Source organism: Gopherus evgoodei, chromosome 14 (assembly GCF_007399415.2).
Source record: "Gopherus evgoodei ecotype Sinaloan lineage chromosome 14, rGopEvg1_v1.p, whole genome shotgun sequence".
Taxonomy (NCBI): domain Eukaryota; kingdom Metazoa; phylum Chordata; order Testudines; family Testudinidae; genus Gopherus; species Gopherus evgoodei.
The window spans coordinates 5,544,927-5,562,931 of NC_044335.1; the positions used below are offsets into that span (position 1 = coordinate 5,544,927).

Sequence of the window (18,005 nt, forward strand, 5' to 3'; positions counted from 1 at the left end):
AGCCCCGAGTCTGGTAATTATGGGGAAATGTAGCTATGCCGTCAGATTGGAAGCTTTGCAACATGCTGTGGGGATGGGCTAAAAAGCACCATAGGAAACATTATGCCTCTCTGTGAAAGGTGGTAAGACTCAAAGTACAGGTGCAGGAAGAGACATTTCTATCTTTTCTCACTGCCTGCCGGTTTGCGAGCTGCACGTTCCTGGCTCTACCCAGTAGCCATGCTTCGATCTAACATTGTTCAGGGCTTGCTTGGTGGAGGGGGGTTGAAGCAGAGCTGTTGAAGCAGAGCTGTCTCACCTGGGTTTTACTTCGGAGAGCTTAGATTTCAATAGCGGCAAGAACAATACAGGAGCCTGATCTTAATTTCCTCCCCAGTGGGAAATGAAAGCTTAGGGCTGAGTGTTGGGTGAACAGTACAAAAGGGGAAAAAATAAAGGCAAAAATAGGCTGAAAAGGGACAGGGAACGTGGCAAAAAATAACGAGAAAGAGAGCAAGCAAGGAGCCGAGACAAGAAAAAATCGAAGGGCGAAAGGGAGAGTTGATGCACTGCATCCTGGGCTGCCCTCAAATCAGGTTGTGCTCATGAGGGCTCTTACCTAGAGCACAGCTTTCCTCTCATTAGTAATTGAATGACCTTGCCAAAAACAAAATTGCAGGAAGACAAGGTTGGCAAACTCAGATCCAGCTCCTGATTGAATCTTTTTTTGGGTCCTTATCCCAACCTCCTCATGTAGCACCGTAGCGCCTTCCAGCAGTGCATTAACTGACACATCCAGCATCTGCCAGGCATGATTCCTGCTTTGTCCCTCTCTCTCTAGGGATAAATTGCAGTGTTGTGTAGCAGATGCATGCGGTGCTGTGTGTTGTTGAAGAAAAGGTTGAAGTGCGCTTGGAAAAAAGGGTGGTGGGTGTTGTATTGGATAATAGCCTCAGAAGACTTCATACTTGTGAAACTAGACTGGCTCTTTATTAAGAGAATGATTTACTGAGCTGCTGCAACAGCAGCTAGCATTCCAGCCATGAACACTCAGACCGACTTCCTAGTGCCTGTTCCAAACCCTTCCTTCCTGGAACCTGAGTTCCTCCATCCAGGTCCCATGCAGGTTGCCATAGTGGGGTTTGTGGTGGTTCTTCAAGCCTGGAGACAACAAAGTCTGGCTTAGGAGGGGTGTGGTTTTGAGCTAACTTTGTACTCCACCAATCTGGGAGCCAATGGGGCAAAGTTGGTCCCTCTGTACCTCTTAGGGAATTGAGCCAAGGGGCCATTCTAATTCCAGAAGCTGGAGATTGCAAGACTGTAAGGATACCCTGGCCATGCCCTCTATGCAGGCAACTAGGAGAGTGGTGTTGGAGTTGCTATGGTAGCTATATACTACCAGAGAATGCCCTTGCATAAGAAGAATTCTCAAGTGGCTGAATATGCTTGGTTTAATTAACATTTCCCTTGCCCCACCCCACTCCAAATCCAAAGCACCCCAAAACACCTCACAGCAATTTGTGGACTTTGAGAGCTTGTAGACTAGGAAGTTCAACCATCCCCTGATTATCACATCCATTTTAAAGATGGGGTCCAGGGAGGGGTAAATGACTGGCTCAGAACAACCCTGCAAATCAGTAGCAGAGCTGGGAATTTCCAGTATCTCTCTCTGACCAATGGATACACTGCTTCCTACAATACATTTCCTGTTCAATCTCATGCAAAAGCAGCAGCTCTGGCTGATTGCTCATTCCCTTGCTGTGTTCATATGCTTATTTGCATAGGGACTGTGGTAATAAGGGAAACTGTCTCCATCTCTTAAATCTTACATTTAATTTCTGCCTTTGTTGGGACTGATTTAAGGATCTCTTGGTCTGAGTTCCTGGCAAAAAATAATCCACAAAAGATTAATTGATTTTGTTTGCGCTGAATATTCTGGAAGTGTTTGCGAACATTGGTCGGCTGGGGTGATGTTTGCTTCCTTGGATGCTGTCAGGAAGCAAAGAGAGTGAGCTAGGGTTACAACTAAGTGGGGATTAATTCATTCTATTTTTTGATCACCTTGTAAGAGCACAGCCAATGCAATCTTCTCTTTCAGAAACCACTTGGCTTCCCCAACTCATCTTTAAGTGCTGGGCCAGATGATCATTCATTCTCCTCATCCCATCTCCTCTGTGCGTTGTTACAGAGGGGTGAAAGTATGGGAAACCTGTTAAAGGAACCCCAACTTTCGATTGGTGGCAGAGAACCCACATGGTATCATCCCTTTCTGACTGCACCTCCGTGTGTGTGGGTCTGTGCAGGATTACTGAGACATGGCTGGGCAGGACAAGGGCACACTGGGGAAAAGCAGTTCTCCATAGACTCCCCTTTGGAAAATGCCCATAGGAATGAACGCTGATTGTTCCCCTCTCTGATCTGTGCTGGCACAATCCCTAAGAAGAACTGGGGCAAGAGCCAGCGGCAGATGGAACAGCTTTGGCAACACAAGTGCAGAAGGAAACATTCTGGGCAAGGTGGAAAGGGAACCAGAGAGTAGAAAGGAGGGGTTGTCTGTCTGTATAGAAGCACCAGTCCTCCAGGGATACTTTGATACTCACAGGATTTCTCAGTGGGTCTTAGGACAGGGGTGGAGTTGGGGGGCTATGTTCTTTGCTCAGTCCATGGGGACACAAACCCCACCTCTGCTAGATTTTTGACCTAGTCTAGCTAGTAGTATGGGGAGGTGCATTATTGTTCTGTGCACTCAGAAAAACAATGGCTTCCCCCCACACCCGCCCGTCAGTGATGTAGTGGTTTTTCTTTGTTGTAACATACAAGTGTTATGAATCTGAACAATATTCCTTCAAGTGGTAACATTTGCAAAATAGGTCAAGGATTTGGGGGAGGGAGGGGTTAAGCTATTGACAAATTGCCTCAAATACAAACTCCCCTGAAAAGATCACATGGATGAGCTTTCATGGTTTATCACTCAGCAAGACTATTTCCTAATACATCCTCCAGATGTCAAAACTGCTGAGCCGAACACAAGAGCTTTCCTCGCCCTGAGAATGCTTATGGTGTCTAGGGATAGTGAATCATGGTCTGTCCATGTAAGAAATCTACATCAGCCTTTTCCAGGCCTTGGGTCAGTCAATGGATGGGTGACCAAAGCCTGGTCTACACTGGGGGGGCAGGTCGATGTAAGATACGCAACTTCAGCTACGGGAATAGCATAGCTGAAGTCGACGTATCTTATTTTGACTTCCCTCCCGTCTTCACAGTGCGGGTTCGATTGTCTGCGGCTCCCCCCATCGCCCTGGTGGAGTTCCGGAGTTGACGGGAGTGCGTTTGGGGATCGATATATCATGTCTAGATGAGACGCGATATATCGATCCCTGAAAAATCGATCACTACCCGACGATCCGGCTGGTAGTCTGGATGTACCCTAAGGGGCATTGTTATAGTCTAGTGGAACAGACAGAAGATCTACTGTAGGACAGTGACTCTGCTGTATGGAGTGGTACAGGGATGATTAAAATCATGTCCAAATTGTACAAGAGAACATGGATTTTTTGCAAAGTGCTTTGTGATGCACAACAAATCTGTCAAGTGATTTCAAAGTAGAAATTAGAGACTTTTGACTGTTAAATACCAAGGTTAAGGTTAATCTTAAGCTAAGTATTTGTTTGCCACATCAATTTCTGGAAGCTTTGTCTAACAGGTCAGCTGGAGTGCCATTTTGGGGGCATCAAGAGTTTGATGGGTGCTTAAATTTTTTTTCTTTGAGTAGAGAGGGGCCTGAACTAAACCTCTGGATCTGAACAAGGTTGACCTTTGGATCTACCTGTCTGAAAGTTATTGGACTTTCCAGGGCCGGATAAAAAAAATCCAGGCAGCTAGACTTACCGTTTTTGCTGGGACTGCCATCAAGAATTGAAATAAATTCCTGTATCCCAGGTTGAGATTGCTAATTTACTTCATGTGGACAACATAGCTGCTCAACGGATGATACTCATTTTCTGTTAATGCTGAACTAGGCCTGCTCTGAACCATTGATCTTTATAGCCATTTTCCAATTTAACCCGGTTCCCAAATGTGATTAGTTTCAAAATTCACGTCAACTTAAAAAAAATATTACACCTACACATAGATCTGATTGTCCCCATATTGGATGCCATTCTTAGATTCTTCTTTAAATAGACTTGCACTGAAACCAATCAAGCTCCAAATTGCACAGGGTCATCCAGCCTCCCAGGTATGTTGGGGTAACAGCTTTATTTGTTTCCCTGTCAAGATAGCAAAGAAACCAATCTGTTTCCCCAAGAGATTTGAGTAATACTGATCTATCTGAAGTGAGCTGGAGTCTTGAAAATCCACCTTCTCGCTTGGTGTTTCTGTTTCCGGACCAAGGGGGGTTTTGTGATTACTAAACATGGTCCAGTGCCTCTCATGAAGCCCTGGATATTTCCATTACATGCATCTGAGGACGTGGGTATTCACCCACGAAAGCTCATGCTCCAAAACATCTGTTAGTCTATAAGGTGCCACAGGATTCTTTGCTGCTTCAACTGCTAGAACAGGGCCTCATCCTCCCTGATTGAACTGACCTCGTTATCTCTAGCTTGCTTGCTAGCACACATATATATACCTGCCCCTGGATATTTCCATTACATGCATCTGAGGAAGTGGGTATTCACCCACGAAAGCTCATGCTCCAAAACGTCTGTTAGTCTATAAGGTGCCACAGGATTCTTTGCTGCTTCTCCCTGGCAGATTCCTTTGATAATCACAGTCAAGCATTAAAGCTGATAGCTTTTTGCTTTTTAAAGCCAAAGATATTTTTTCCATATTCAATTACATTTATGTTGGGGGAACAGTCACATAAATGTAATTTTCAAGCATCTGCTGTCTCTGAAGCTCTGACATCTAATACGTACTCAGCTAAGGGCCCTCTCAAAAAAAAAATAGACTTGATTTTTTGGAGTGTGCAAACATTGGCTGACTGCATTGTTGAGACCAATATAATACAGCCACATTCCGTAAGGATCAGAGGGGTAGCCATGTTAGTCTGGATCTGTAAAAAGCGACAAAGAGTCCTGTGGCACCTTATAGACTAACAGAAATATTGGAGCATAAGCTTTTGGGGGGGGAATACCCACTTCATCAGGCACAAGTGGGTATTCACCCATGAAGGCTTATGCTCCAATATTTCTGTTAGTCTATAAGGTGCTACAGGACTCTTTGTCACATTCCTTAAGGAGGCAGTCCCTGCAGTCATACAGCCTTGGAGGCTCACTGAATTTCTGTAGACAAGAAACCATAGAGACAGCTATAGGCTGGTGAGAGCCCCAGGACAGGAGGAGGATGCAGGAACATTTAAGGAACGGAAATTTCCCTGGGCAATAGAGCTATCACTAATTAAAATGAGCTCAGTAGGTTAATACACCAACTTTCCCCCTCTGGCCACGTGGTTGTAAAGCATATTCAGATCACAAGGGAAAATGAATGTAGTGGTGTCAGTTCCATCTCTTGTAGCCAGATACCTGGCAATATCTCCCCAGGACTAGAATACCAGTGGATTGTTGCAGGTCAAGATTAAGAAGCGTTAGCAGAGCTTTTTGGGGTAAAATTCTTCTGCAGGCTGCATTGTCAGCTCCTTGATTTCCATCAGCATTCAACTGTAACTAATAAAGCTGAGTGAAATCTGGAATTTCTGTCCCGCAGGAAATTCTGACCTTTCAAGTTCTGTTTTCATATAATCATAGAACTGGAAGGGACCACGAGAGATCATCTATTCCAGTCCCCCGCATAGACAATATCCCATAGAAAATATTCATTTTGTAGAAACTGCATTTTCTGATGGGAAAATCTAATAACTAACCAGATAGTTCCCTACTTAATAATGATAATTGTTGGCACCTGTAGTTCTGTACCAGGACCACTTCTTCCCCTTGTCCCAGCTACCTGGGGTCAGGTCACTGGAACAGTCTTTGCCAGTCTTGCAAGTCCAGTGCTCACTTCATAGCTACTCTGTCCTTCTCTAAACAGTCTACCCATTGTTTTCTTGGCCAACCTCTTGTTCTCAGCCTGCGAACGCTCGTTTCAGAAGGTGCTCTAGCAGGACTCCCTTAATCTATGCTTCGTACATGCCCATGCCATCTCAGCTTCTTCTCTTGCCGCTTCTCTCTCATACCCCTGACCCCAGTCTCACTCTCGACGACATCACTCCACAAGCATTCAGCAATGTCATTCCTTTCCTCTTCTCACTGCCCTCAAACATCTCCTTGCACTGACTTCAAGTCTTCACAAGTGCCTTTCTTTGGTCCGCCATGTCTCTGATCAGTAGAGAAGAGCTGATCTTACCATGGTTTTGTATAGTGGTACCTTAGACTGTTTGGGCACCTGTTTATCACAAATCACTCCACTTATCTTGCACCAGACTTCCCCCATGCTCAGCAGACTTGCTTGCAGTTTTGCTGCTTTCTCCATTTGCTGCTAACCAGTGCCCATGGTATTTAAAAGCAGAAACCTAATTTAGATGCTGGCCCTCAGTGTTGACATTTATCTGCCTTGGTTCTGCATGAGTCACCCACAGGACTTCAGTCTTTTCTTTACTAATTTTGATGCCATAGTTTTAGTTTGCTGCCTATAGGAACAGGAAAGCAAGCAGACAGAAAGGCAAGAAACTTAGCTTTAGATGAGATCTATAATGAGCTGGAACAACTGTCCTCAACTAGATGCTATACAAATATAGAACAAAAAGATCCCTTCCTGAAAGGGCTCACATTCTGAGTATGGCATGCACCACATGCATGGTGCTTTGTATATGCCATGTGCTCCTCTCCTCCCCCCTGCACACATGTTCACACGCTCTTTCTGGTTAGATTTTAAAAGTAGATCATTCAATCGGCATCTCTGTTGCTGCCAGTTGAGTCCAACTCCGACTGAAGACTGAAAATCTCAATGGGCATTACAAACAGGCACGTGAAAGGAAAATGTGTTTCAGAAATGTATCTTACATATATCACAGGGCTATCTCAGGGTGAGTGGTACTATTCTTTGCTCCCCCAATGAGGCTTTTTTATAATATCACTCTAGAATTACCACCCATTCCAGGACTTCCTTTCATTGCCGTCTATTGAATAACAGATCTAAAAACCTGAGTCTGTTTTCATGTGTGACACCATAACAGCCACGTCCTCTTCCTGGTCTGAGTATGTCCCTAGAACAGGTGTCCATTTTGGGGTGGGGAAATAGCCCTGATCCTTCCCTTCCCAAGTGTTAATGTCCCTGGGAATATTTAACTATATCCTCCCTTCCATTTGTTGGCATATAGGAATATCTCCTGCTCCCTTCCCCTGACAAGTGATGTGGCTGGGGGATGTCCCACCCTCAACATGCATTAGCCCCCTCATGTAGTGTGGCTGCCACAGAGCACCCCCTTCTGGCTACATGTGGCACTGCAGGCGCTATCTGCCTCAGTTTCCTCCTCCCCAAGGTTTTCTCTCTCTCTCGGGGTTCATGTAGTTGATGCCTCAGCTGGATTCCCCTTTTGAGGCACTCAAAGTCCCCAAATAAACACTACATTCAACAAGAGTCTCAAATTCACATGAACAAAAGTTCTTTTCCCATTCTGGGCTCAGCTCACAGTTCTTCTCACTCTCATCAGAATGCTGACTCCCAGGGCTTTCCCCCACTGGGTGTCCAAGTACAGCCAAAACCACCACAGTCTTCCACTCCTGCAGGGCTTCTCCTCAGGTCCCTGTCCCTCTTGAAGAACACCAGCCACAGGACTGCCACCCTGGAGCCTGGAGCTTGGAGATAGCTTCACTCCAGTGGCTTGGTTGCTTTCCGCAGTAGCCCCAAACTGCTGGGCTTCTCTCTTTTTAGAGTCCTGTACCCAGAACAGGTGTGGCAGAGTTGGACGAATTAACCAGGGTTGGCCAGCCCCAGGCTTCTTGGCCTTTAAATGGGCATACCACTCTGTTACACCCTCTGTTCCCCCACCCCAGCAAACACACACAGTCCCTTTTAAAAGTATCATTAATCAAAGTCGGTATATATCTTCCCAAATGGGATTCAGGACTGACGGGAGTACACTTCGGAGTCAGGGCTCCAAATGCAATTGATGCTGAGATAGCTGGACGCTTTTCCCTTCTGTAGGATATTGAGCAGGTGAAAAGCTTTCCAGTTCGTCAAAGAGCTTCCAAACAGCCACTTAGCAGAGCGCACTCTATGTATCAAACTCATGTGTAACGAAGAGCTTTCTTCCTTTGTGCAAACACGGGGAGGCAAGCTATGCATTTGTAACTGAAAACAAGACTAGAGAGCCTGTTGGAAATCCAGATTTACATTGGTCCGGTTGTAGCAAAAGAGACAAGTGTAAATCACTGTAGCTTCTTCCGATCACTTGAAGCCTCTTGAGCGCAAGGGAACACAGATTCACTCTCATCTCTGGCACCCTTCTCGTGATATTATTACTTTGCCATTGGACATTCCTTTCCTGTATGAAGCTAGAGATTGGTCTGAGGTGCTAATCAGTATCAACAAAATGGGAAAAGGAGCACGTGCTGGTTAATAACCCACATTGTTCCGTCTGTTACCAACAAGCAATGATGCAGCAAACACCCATTAGTGTGGCAGATGGCCGGACAGGACAGGACTCTTTTTAGATTGGTAGGATTAAAAAAAAACCAAAAACCTTTACATTAGGATTGTCATTGTGCAAAGGAGAAATTTGGGGGTTTGGAGAGAGTCCCATATGAGGAAAGATTAAAGAGGCTAGGACTCTTCAGTCTGGAAAATAGGAGGCTAAGGGGGGATATGATAGAGGTATATGAAATCATGAGTGATGTTGAGAAAGTGGATAAGGAAAAGTTATTTACTTATTCCCATAATACAAGAACTACTGGTCACCAAATGAAATTAATGGGCAGCAGGTTTAAAACAAATAAAAGGAAGTTCTTCTTCACGCAGCGCACAGTCAACTTGTGGAACTCCTTGCCTGAGGAGGTTGTGAAGGCTAGGACTATAAGAGCGTTTAAAAGAGAACTGGATAAATTCATGGTGGTGAAGTCCATAAATGGCTATTAGCCAGAATGGGTAAAGAATGGTGTCCCTAGCCTCTGTTCGTCAAAGGATGGAGATGGATGGCAGGAGAGAGATCACTTGATCATTGCCTGTTAGATTCACTCCCTCTGGGGCACCTGGCATTGGCCACTGTCGGTAGACAGATACTGGGCTAGATGGACCTTTGGTCTGACCTGGTACGGCTGTTCTTATGTTCTAAGTTGGTTTTGTGGTCAGGGTGCTGCACTCAGGAGATGTTTGTTCCATGGCATGATACTGGCCTCTCTTCTTTTAAAGTAAAGCAGTTTATGAACCTTTAACACGTAAATATAACCCAAGCTGAGAATTGGTAAGGGGGGGCAGGCAGTACATGCATATAGATCCAACTTGCAATCTTTAGTTTAGGATCAGTTCCTCCAAAATTTGAGGTTTTGTTCATCCCAAAATTTGAATTTAACACCTGTAATCTTTAGATCAACTAAATTCTTGTGTTAATCATTTCACTATTGACCAAGGGCCTGATCCGAAGGCTATTAAGATCAATGGGAAGATTGTCACTGAATTCTACATGCTTTGAATCAAGCCCCTAATATACAAGAATCCCTGAAGAAGTTATCTAGAACAATGCCTATTAAAACGAGTGGAACCAAAGGAAGACGTATTTCAAACCGCTCGCCACCCCTATTTCAAATGTCACTCCTCATGCATAGGAGACAGGACTGGTCATTCAGCCTTGCTGAATGTTGTCAGATCATTCTTGGAAACGCAACCTAGGGACAGCACTACTGAGAATGCCATTCAACCGAATCTAAGTCGGCAGAAAGGATGGCTGCAGGGGAGTGCTGCCCTGCCTTTGTGATAAATGATTAGAGCCTGCCGTTTATTTACCAGTGAGCTAACGAAGTTGCGCTAGAAATAATAATAGGCTTTGTTTAGCTATTTCAACTCAGCTAGTGGCCAAGCTGCCGACTTCTGAGCCATTTGCTGCCTTGCAGATAGCTTATCAGGGAAAATTCAGAGCAGCGTCAGCCTACCTGGGTGATATGTGATAAACTCCTGGCTTAAGCCTTACTGAGGCTATGTCTACACCTGCAGAGTTTTTGCATTGTCAGTTTCAGCCGTGATAGTGAACCGGTCAAAGAAAAGCACTGGTTTGTGTTCTTGCTTACTTCCACAGGTGTCAGAGCGTATTCACATTTGCAGCACTTCCATTGCTGTAGGAAGGGGAAGGAGGTGATGGCAGGGCATCTTGGGTCCCTGCACAGCCACCTCTCCCCAAACACTGATAATAGAATATCCAGCTTGGAAGGGACTTCAGCAGGTCATCTAGTCCAATACCCTGACAGATTTTTGTCCCAGGTCCCTAAATGGCCCCCTCACGGATGGAACTCACAGCCCTGGGTTTAACAGGCCAATGCTCAAACCACGGAGCTATCCCTCCCCAATCAGCTCCTGTAGCTCAGCATTGCTCCAAGCAGAGGATCTTTTGCTTCATTGAGCAGGCATTGTCACCTGGCTAGACGATAAGTGAGCACTTGCCAAGAAAACAGGAAGGAAAGTTTCAGAGTTCCCAGGGCTTTACAGGGGGAGGAGTGAGTGTCTGTTTACCTGGCTTCAGAGCAGCAGAGCTGCCGGTCAGAGTGATCACCCAGGCATGGTGGGATGTCCTGCGGAGGTTAAGAGCTGTGTAAACAGGAAGAATGAGTCTTCACTTGCATATCACCACAAAAGCATCAACAGTAAGAGCCGTTGGCCTCTCGTGGAGGTGGTTTTCTTTTTGTGGAAGTTTCACCGCAAAAAGTCATTGGCAAGTGTAGACGCTCCCATGGTTTTTGCACCAAAAAGGGGCTTTTTCCGCTTTAAATGGCAAGTGTAGAGATGCCCTTAGTCATTTTTCAAAAGAAGTCATCTGAGCCTTCTCAACTGGTAATAACCCAGTTTACCATTGGCTGGGACATGCTTGCTGAATCAGTATATTGTGGCATGCTGGCAGTGAATACATTTGGTAGGACTGAGGGAGACTTAAGGCAGGCTCATGTTTGTGTGTGTGTTGTTTGTGGAGTGCATCTCACAGTACGTAACTGGCTCATGTATTAGGGAGAACAAGTCTGTCTCCAAAGCTGCTTCACCCTTCCGTCCTACTTATTAGAAAGTTGGGGGGTAAAGTCAGATGGTTGTCACCCTTACACCATAACAATGCATACATTACCCATTGGGATATCGGGGATACCCACCATAAATATATGAGCATGATGATCAGGGTCCTAGTTTTCCATGATAACCTCCCCAAAAAACTCTCCAATAAAAAAACATAAAAATCCAGGTTTTTCCACAATTAAAATGAAATCTGACATCTGGAGCCCCCACCCGGGGCCAGCAGCTGGAGGGGCCCCACTGCCCCAGGCCCCAGAGACATCAGCCCAAGACCTACCGACTGGGTCAATTTCCCATATTCCTGTGCGTGCGCCAGTGGCAGGGGGTTCCACTGTATATATTTTTATTTTTTCACAAAATATAAAAACTAAAGATTCTCTGTAAAAATGCAAATCCCAGGGGCAAATTATTTTCTGGGATTCCTGATGATGAACTCCAAAGCAAAAGAATGCCTGCGGCAGCTGTGAGATATATGGCACCCCATGAGATGGCTCTCTCAATATTTCCAGCCCATTTCTGCAAACTCAGGAGGTTTTGGATAGTTCAGATGAGATCTGAATAAGGGGTTCTTACCCAAATCAAACCCTACAAATGATCTGAAATTCCCCTGTAACTGAATCTTACCATCAACCCCTTCCTAACACTGAGAAAGTTTATTCCACCTGTCTGTTAGGGGAAGAATGACTTATTTAGTTGATGGTATTAGTGTGGGTTTCCCTCTCTGTCACTGGTTGGCATAAGCTAGAAAAGCTGATGAGGTTCCATCTAAAACTGCTTCTATTATGGGAGAATATTAATTCCAGGCTCATCTCACTGGAGTTAAAAAAACGATTTAATATTTTGTCTTAATTATTATTGTTGCTTTTAGAATATTCAGTCAAAAATGAAAAAGTCAGAGCCTTTGGGGGCGTTTCAATTTTTCTTAGCTGTCAAACAGTAAAATTAGTCCCACAGGAATGAGCTGAAAGAATTTTGAAGCAGAAATAAATACCAAAACTCTGTTGTTGTTTTGCTTTTTCTGATGCTTGAGAATCTATAAACAACATTCCTCTCCATGGAAATCTGTTTGTTACTATAAATTACTGGAACATGTTCCCACCTTTAAAACACTTTAGTTATCTCATTGCATCCCACAATTGCATTTTTTTTAAATAAAAAGAATTCATATAACCTCTTTGCAGTGTTCTGGAACCACTTTAATAATTTAGATGCATACACAGGTTCTTATTAAATAAACCACTAAATAATTGGGGGTTGATCAGGGAGCAGTTGAGCTTGAAGAGAAAATGAAGTCATATTTGAGGTTGATAATGGGCTGTACCTCCCCCAGTATTTTCCAGTTAATTTTTACAACCAGAAAAAAAAGTCACACAAATTATTTCTTCATGTCCCTTGTTATTGTTTAAAACATTTAATTCTGTCTATAGTGGTCTGCAACAACGGTGAAAGACATACAGTTGTGGCTTTTTTTTATGTAACCTTCACTGGGGTGGATGTTACGTGTCCATGAATTTGCTGATCTCATTACCATCCACAAAAGAACTCAAAATTCTACTTTTTAATGCAAAATCAGTCAGACCAAGAAGCTTGTTGGCTCCTGATTGTGGAGTAAGATGCACCTCCAAATTAAATATCCCATGAAGAAATCCATCAGTGAGCAATCGTAAAACAGTCTGAGGGAGGCATGGTCATGCGCTAACTGCATGCATGAAGATATAGACAGGAGATTTATCTAAAATAGGACATTTAGCTGTGTAGGCAAAGGCCGTCAATTTTCAGTCTTCAAGGCTATGATCAATTAGAGAGCTTGAAATATAGACCTCAGGGGTCTGCAGATCCAGCCAAACCCCTTATTGTCCAATGTTTTCTGTATTTTCTGAGCCTTCAGGATGATGAAGGTTGTGCAGTATTGTACATATACTTTACGTACATTGAAGTATGCTGGGGGATGAATGGCTGAATACAATGAAGAATGAATGAAAATACCAGGCAAAGTATTTGGCTTCTAGCTTCAAATTCTGTTCTACATGCATTCTTTTAGCACCCTCATTAACACAGCGTCTGATAGCTTTCTAGTAGTGCATAAGTGACATGACTAACATCTGTCATGCATGGTTCATTTTCTCCCCAGGGAGAGAATCATGAGAGTAGCGTAGTGTTATAGTGGGCTATTTGGTTTTTTCTTCATATGTCCATGCTTCACATGTGCCATGTCTGCATGAGAGAAGGCCGGTCACAGAAGTATGCCTTGCCTTGTGAGTGGCATTGTGAGGTTTGTGATGGTCCTTGGTTCCTGTTGGAGTTTGTTCCATAGTCTCAGACAAGCCTCCAAGAAAGCTCTGTTTCCTGCACAGATGAGATTCATCTTTGTGGAAGAAAGTTCCATTGTGCTCTAGAACTCAAGGTGTCAACCACCATCCTCATCTTGGAGCTTTAGGCCCAAATCAGCCCAGGTCAATAGTAACTAAAAATGGTTACCACCTGACCGAACACTGATTGCCTTTCTAAAATGGATGTGTGGTCTCCAAGCTGCAGCCAGCACTTCGCATTGTAGGTGACATTAATTCATACCTCTCTGGGCAGTCAAGGCTTTAATGGCTGTGTTCCCAGCCCTGCAGCTGACATTCTACAGGAAAATGCTTTCACTGCCACCGTAGCTCATTATGGAGGCTCCAGTTGCAGCCCCATAGTTAAGATTAAATTTTTTGCTATGCAAAGGGAGTCTACCTGTAGTTATATGTGAAAAACACAGCTTATCCTCCCCCAAAATTACAGCACTTACTCTTTAATAGATCTCCATACATACAGCTGATATTCCAGCACCTATCACCAGCACTAAACATGAATAGAGCTGGGGGCAATGTTTCACTTTTCAAAACCACTTCAAGACATTTTTATGGTTTTTTTTTCAATCGGCTTTAGAAAACAATGATTAAAAGTGCTATCTACACTTACCTTTCAAGGGAGCAAAATGAGACAGCTAACTAGCCGGTGTTGGTTCGTGGTTCCCAAGCCCTTTCATATTTCTGAATCACATATAGATGATTTCCAGGCTTAAGGAAACATTACTGGTCCAATGGGAACTTGTAGTTCACAACTGAGCCGATTAGATCTTGGTTCACTCACTGGCTACTGCTGCAATTTGTGAAAAGTCTAAACACTCTTGAGCCTTACCACTGTTACCACTATTTACTTTCAGCTGCTTTGCACTGCCTCTAGTTTGAAGAACTGCTAAACTTTTCATACACACAATCGGTGTGAGAGTCAGATCTAAACATGTGCCAAAACAAAAAGAACAAATCAATTTCTATTAGGGCTGTTACCTGTTCCAGTTTTCCCAGGATTGTCTCCTTTTTTAGGTAGCTATACTGGGAAATCCTGTAAGTCTTTCTGGAACCTTAAAAGCACAAGCACCAGAACTGGAAAAGCCATGGGGGCAATCCCCCCACTTTTTAACAAAACAAACATAAGCGCAGAATTCATGTACCCCGCAGATTAACAAATTCTGCTGTGGAGGTGCTGCAATTACACCTTTTGCCCACCAGGGGCTACCATGGCACCAGAAAAGAGGGCAGCTGGCTCACTACCAGAGCAGCCAATTGAGGAGAGAGAGGGGTCACTTTGGCCTTGCCCTTTCCCCCCAATTCTAGAAAGACTCTGGTGCCCTTGCTTTAAAGTCCTGGCTTTTGTCAGTTAAGAGACCTCTGGCTCCCCTAGTTCCTAGTGGTTAGAGCAGATAATCAGCTGTAGGCTTGGTGATTTCTGGTTTCCACGACATTTGTAAAAAAAAAAAAATGCAGTAAATACTGAGCACAAAAAAAAATGCTCAGAAGAATTAGCAGTGCTGATTTCCAAAATTCTGCACATATTCATATTCTTCCTTTTCTAGAAGAGGTTGCCAAGATTTTTATTTTATTTTTAATCTCTCTGTCAAGATTTAAATGCCAACAGATGAAAGAGATTTATTTCCAGAATGTCATCTGCTTTTAAAAATCCTCTATAGTCATAAATATGATTAGATGCTGATTAGTAGAAAATGCAAACATAAAGCCAACATCTGACAATTTGACGTTTGTGTTTGGTAACAAACTGTCCACAGACCACACTTAGGCCAAGTTGGGTATTTGTAGGTTATTAGTCCACAAGTAAGCAGTATTTTGAGCTATTATCATTCATATTTGTTTTGCATTGAATGGAGTGTTGGAGATCTCTAATGAAACCTGCAATGAGCCTAAAACTGCTAAAAAAATTAAAATCCCCTGTTTGCCACTTAATGGGCAATGTTCTGTCTTAAGAGATTGCCCTCAAAGTATCCACAAACATGTTAAGCACAATTTACTGCACCTTCATTAAAAAGCCTTCTCTGTTAAACAACTAATTTTTCCAAGTCCTTAGCTACTTTGTGATTCACTATTATTTCAATCCTGAGTGCATTTTTACAGAGAAATTATACATTTGGGGATTTGGGCATTGCCTTCAATGGAACAGGATCATTCCCCCCGAAAGCACATTTCTCTTCACTCCTTTTAATACTACTACTAATAATAATAATTAAAAAAATTGATTTTAAAAAATATTATTTGCTTTTGACTGTTTATGCCATTTACATTTTGCACTACAATTAGCTTGGGGAGACAATGTTGCACTAGAACATTAACATCTGTGGCTTGCAAATATGGTAGGGGCTTAAGTCCTCTTCTTCAGATCTGGTGTTGCATTGGAATTTAAAAATCTAGAAGTGTGTTAATCAACACAGTCCTTGGGAGAAGCCAGTGGACCTTTGGGAGGAAGAGAGGAGTCTCCTGCTGGGTTATTTGGGCTGGGCATTTGGAAGGAGATTTTAGATATAAGTCTTGATCCTGGAATGGATCTGGGTGAGCAGTCCCATTGACGCCAGCGGGAATCCACACAGGCACAGGGCTCTGCCTGTGTGGATTTGATTGCAGGATCTGGGTCACGATTTGTAAATGGTCTTGTGTTCCTCTGGAAGAAAGGTGCCACATAAGTGTAACTCATTGCCGATGCTAGTCCTATCACAAGCCGTGGGGCTGGAAATCAAGTGGAAATTTGTATATCAATCTCTCCTTTGTTTTAGATTCACCAAGATGAAGACGGCCACCAACATTTACATCTTCAATCTCGCCCTGGCTGATACCCTGTGTCTGATAACCTTACCCTTCCAGGGTACAGACACGTTCCTCGGGTTCTGGCCCTTTGGAAACATCCTCTGCAAGATCGCCATCTCCATTGACTACTACAACATGTTCACCAGCACTTTCACCCTGACTATGATGAGCGTGGATCGTTACATCGCCATCTGTCACCCAATCAAGGCACTGGATATCCGTACCCCCCACAAGGCCAAAGTGGTCAACATCTGCATCTGGGCCCTGGCTTCAGTCTTCGGTATCCCAGCTATGGTGATGGGGTCAGCAGAGAATGAAAATAATGGTCAGTAAAAATGAACTAATGGGATATTCTCCAAACTAGACTCTGCATCCATGTGAGAGGTTCACAGGGTTCCAATATCACTAGCTCTCTAAGTCTACTACTGTAACACCCCTTCCCTCATGGGTTATAAGCATGTTTTAAACCACAATCTTCATCTCCACAATATAAAATGTTACTTGAGATAAAGTAATAGTTCCATTAGCTGGTAGTTGTAGTAAGCTTTTATCCTGTGGTGACAAGAACAATGTTGCACGTGGTTTGGGAAAATAATCCTTTCCTACCCCAGCACTCAGTTTGCAATCTGAAGCATGAGACTTGATTTCCCTAATGTCTGTTAATCAGTTCATATGCATCTGTTATCTATCGTCCTGCATGCAAGAGTCTCTCTTACAATCTTACAGTGAGTCCTTTAAAAAAGAGTGTTAATTGTGATCCTATAGTGTGTACAGATACACCACTGTGGAATTAATTCTCTGGCAGCTCAGCTGTTGGATTCTGACCAATCAAAAAATGTAATGACAATCTCAAAGCAATTGCTGCTAGATGAGAGTCAGAAATGTAGTGCCTTTCTCTCTATCTTCCTAGCCCATTTCCTTAGAATCTTTCCTTTTTTGGAAATTCTGAAAATCCTCTTGGTTTCCCCCATCTTAACCCCTCTTTCCCTGCAAGGCTTTCTATCACGGCCACTACTTTTCTAGTTGAAGAGGGCCATCAACATTGATAGTCAGTATTCACAGCTATTGTAATACTGACAGACCCTGGTCATCAGTGGGCGGGATCGAACATGGGACCTCTGGAGCTTGGTGCATGAGCCTCCACAGTACGAGCTAAAAACCAAGTTGTTGTTAGCTAAGTCTGTAGAGCAGACTCATTTTATCTCTCTCTCTAAGTGGTCTCAGAGCACCACATCCAGAAGGTGTGTGAGTAACACTATAACTCTTTAAAATCTCTGCAGCCAGCAGTTGCCATGTCCACACTGTTGAAGCCATAACAATTACCAAGCCAGGGAAGTTAATACTTATCTTGGCACCCAGAGTATTTTTTCTAAACAAAGAAATAATTAAATAAAAAAATAAAATAAATGCATTGGTCCAGCCCTTACCGATTCTCATTTCACTTGGCTGAGAATGATGAAAGGACCATGATCTTCCGCCTGTGCTCTCCACTTGCCCACAAGCGACCAGTGAGTTTTCCTGACTGCTTACCCAGCTTGAAATGAGATGGGGTAATCTTGGGCTTCCAGGGTTTTAACTTTCACTTTAATGCCATCCTTAGCCTGCAACTCAAATGATCAGCACAATTTTTGGAATTAAGAAGAAGGAAGAGACTACATCTGTGGGGCTATAAAGCACTGTGGATCATAGTTCATG

At 43.6% G+C, this 18,005-nt stretch overlaps 1 protein-coding gene across 1 annotated transcript in view; it reads left to right on the top strand.

The window, feature by feature from the left end:
• The window catches only part of OPRL1 (opioid related nociceptin receptor 1), a 34,653-nt gene that overhangs the window by 12,252 nt on the left and 4,396 nt on the right, over window positions 1-18,005 (top strand). The window contains exon 3 of the mRNA XM_030533699.1: window positions 16,280-16,635. Coding sequence (XP_030389559.1) covers window positions 16,280-16,635 — 356 coding nt within the window. The remainder of the gene's footprint in view (window positions 1-16,279; window positions 16,636-18,005) is intronic.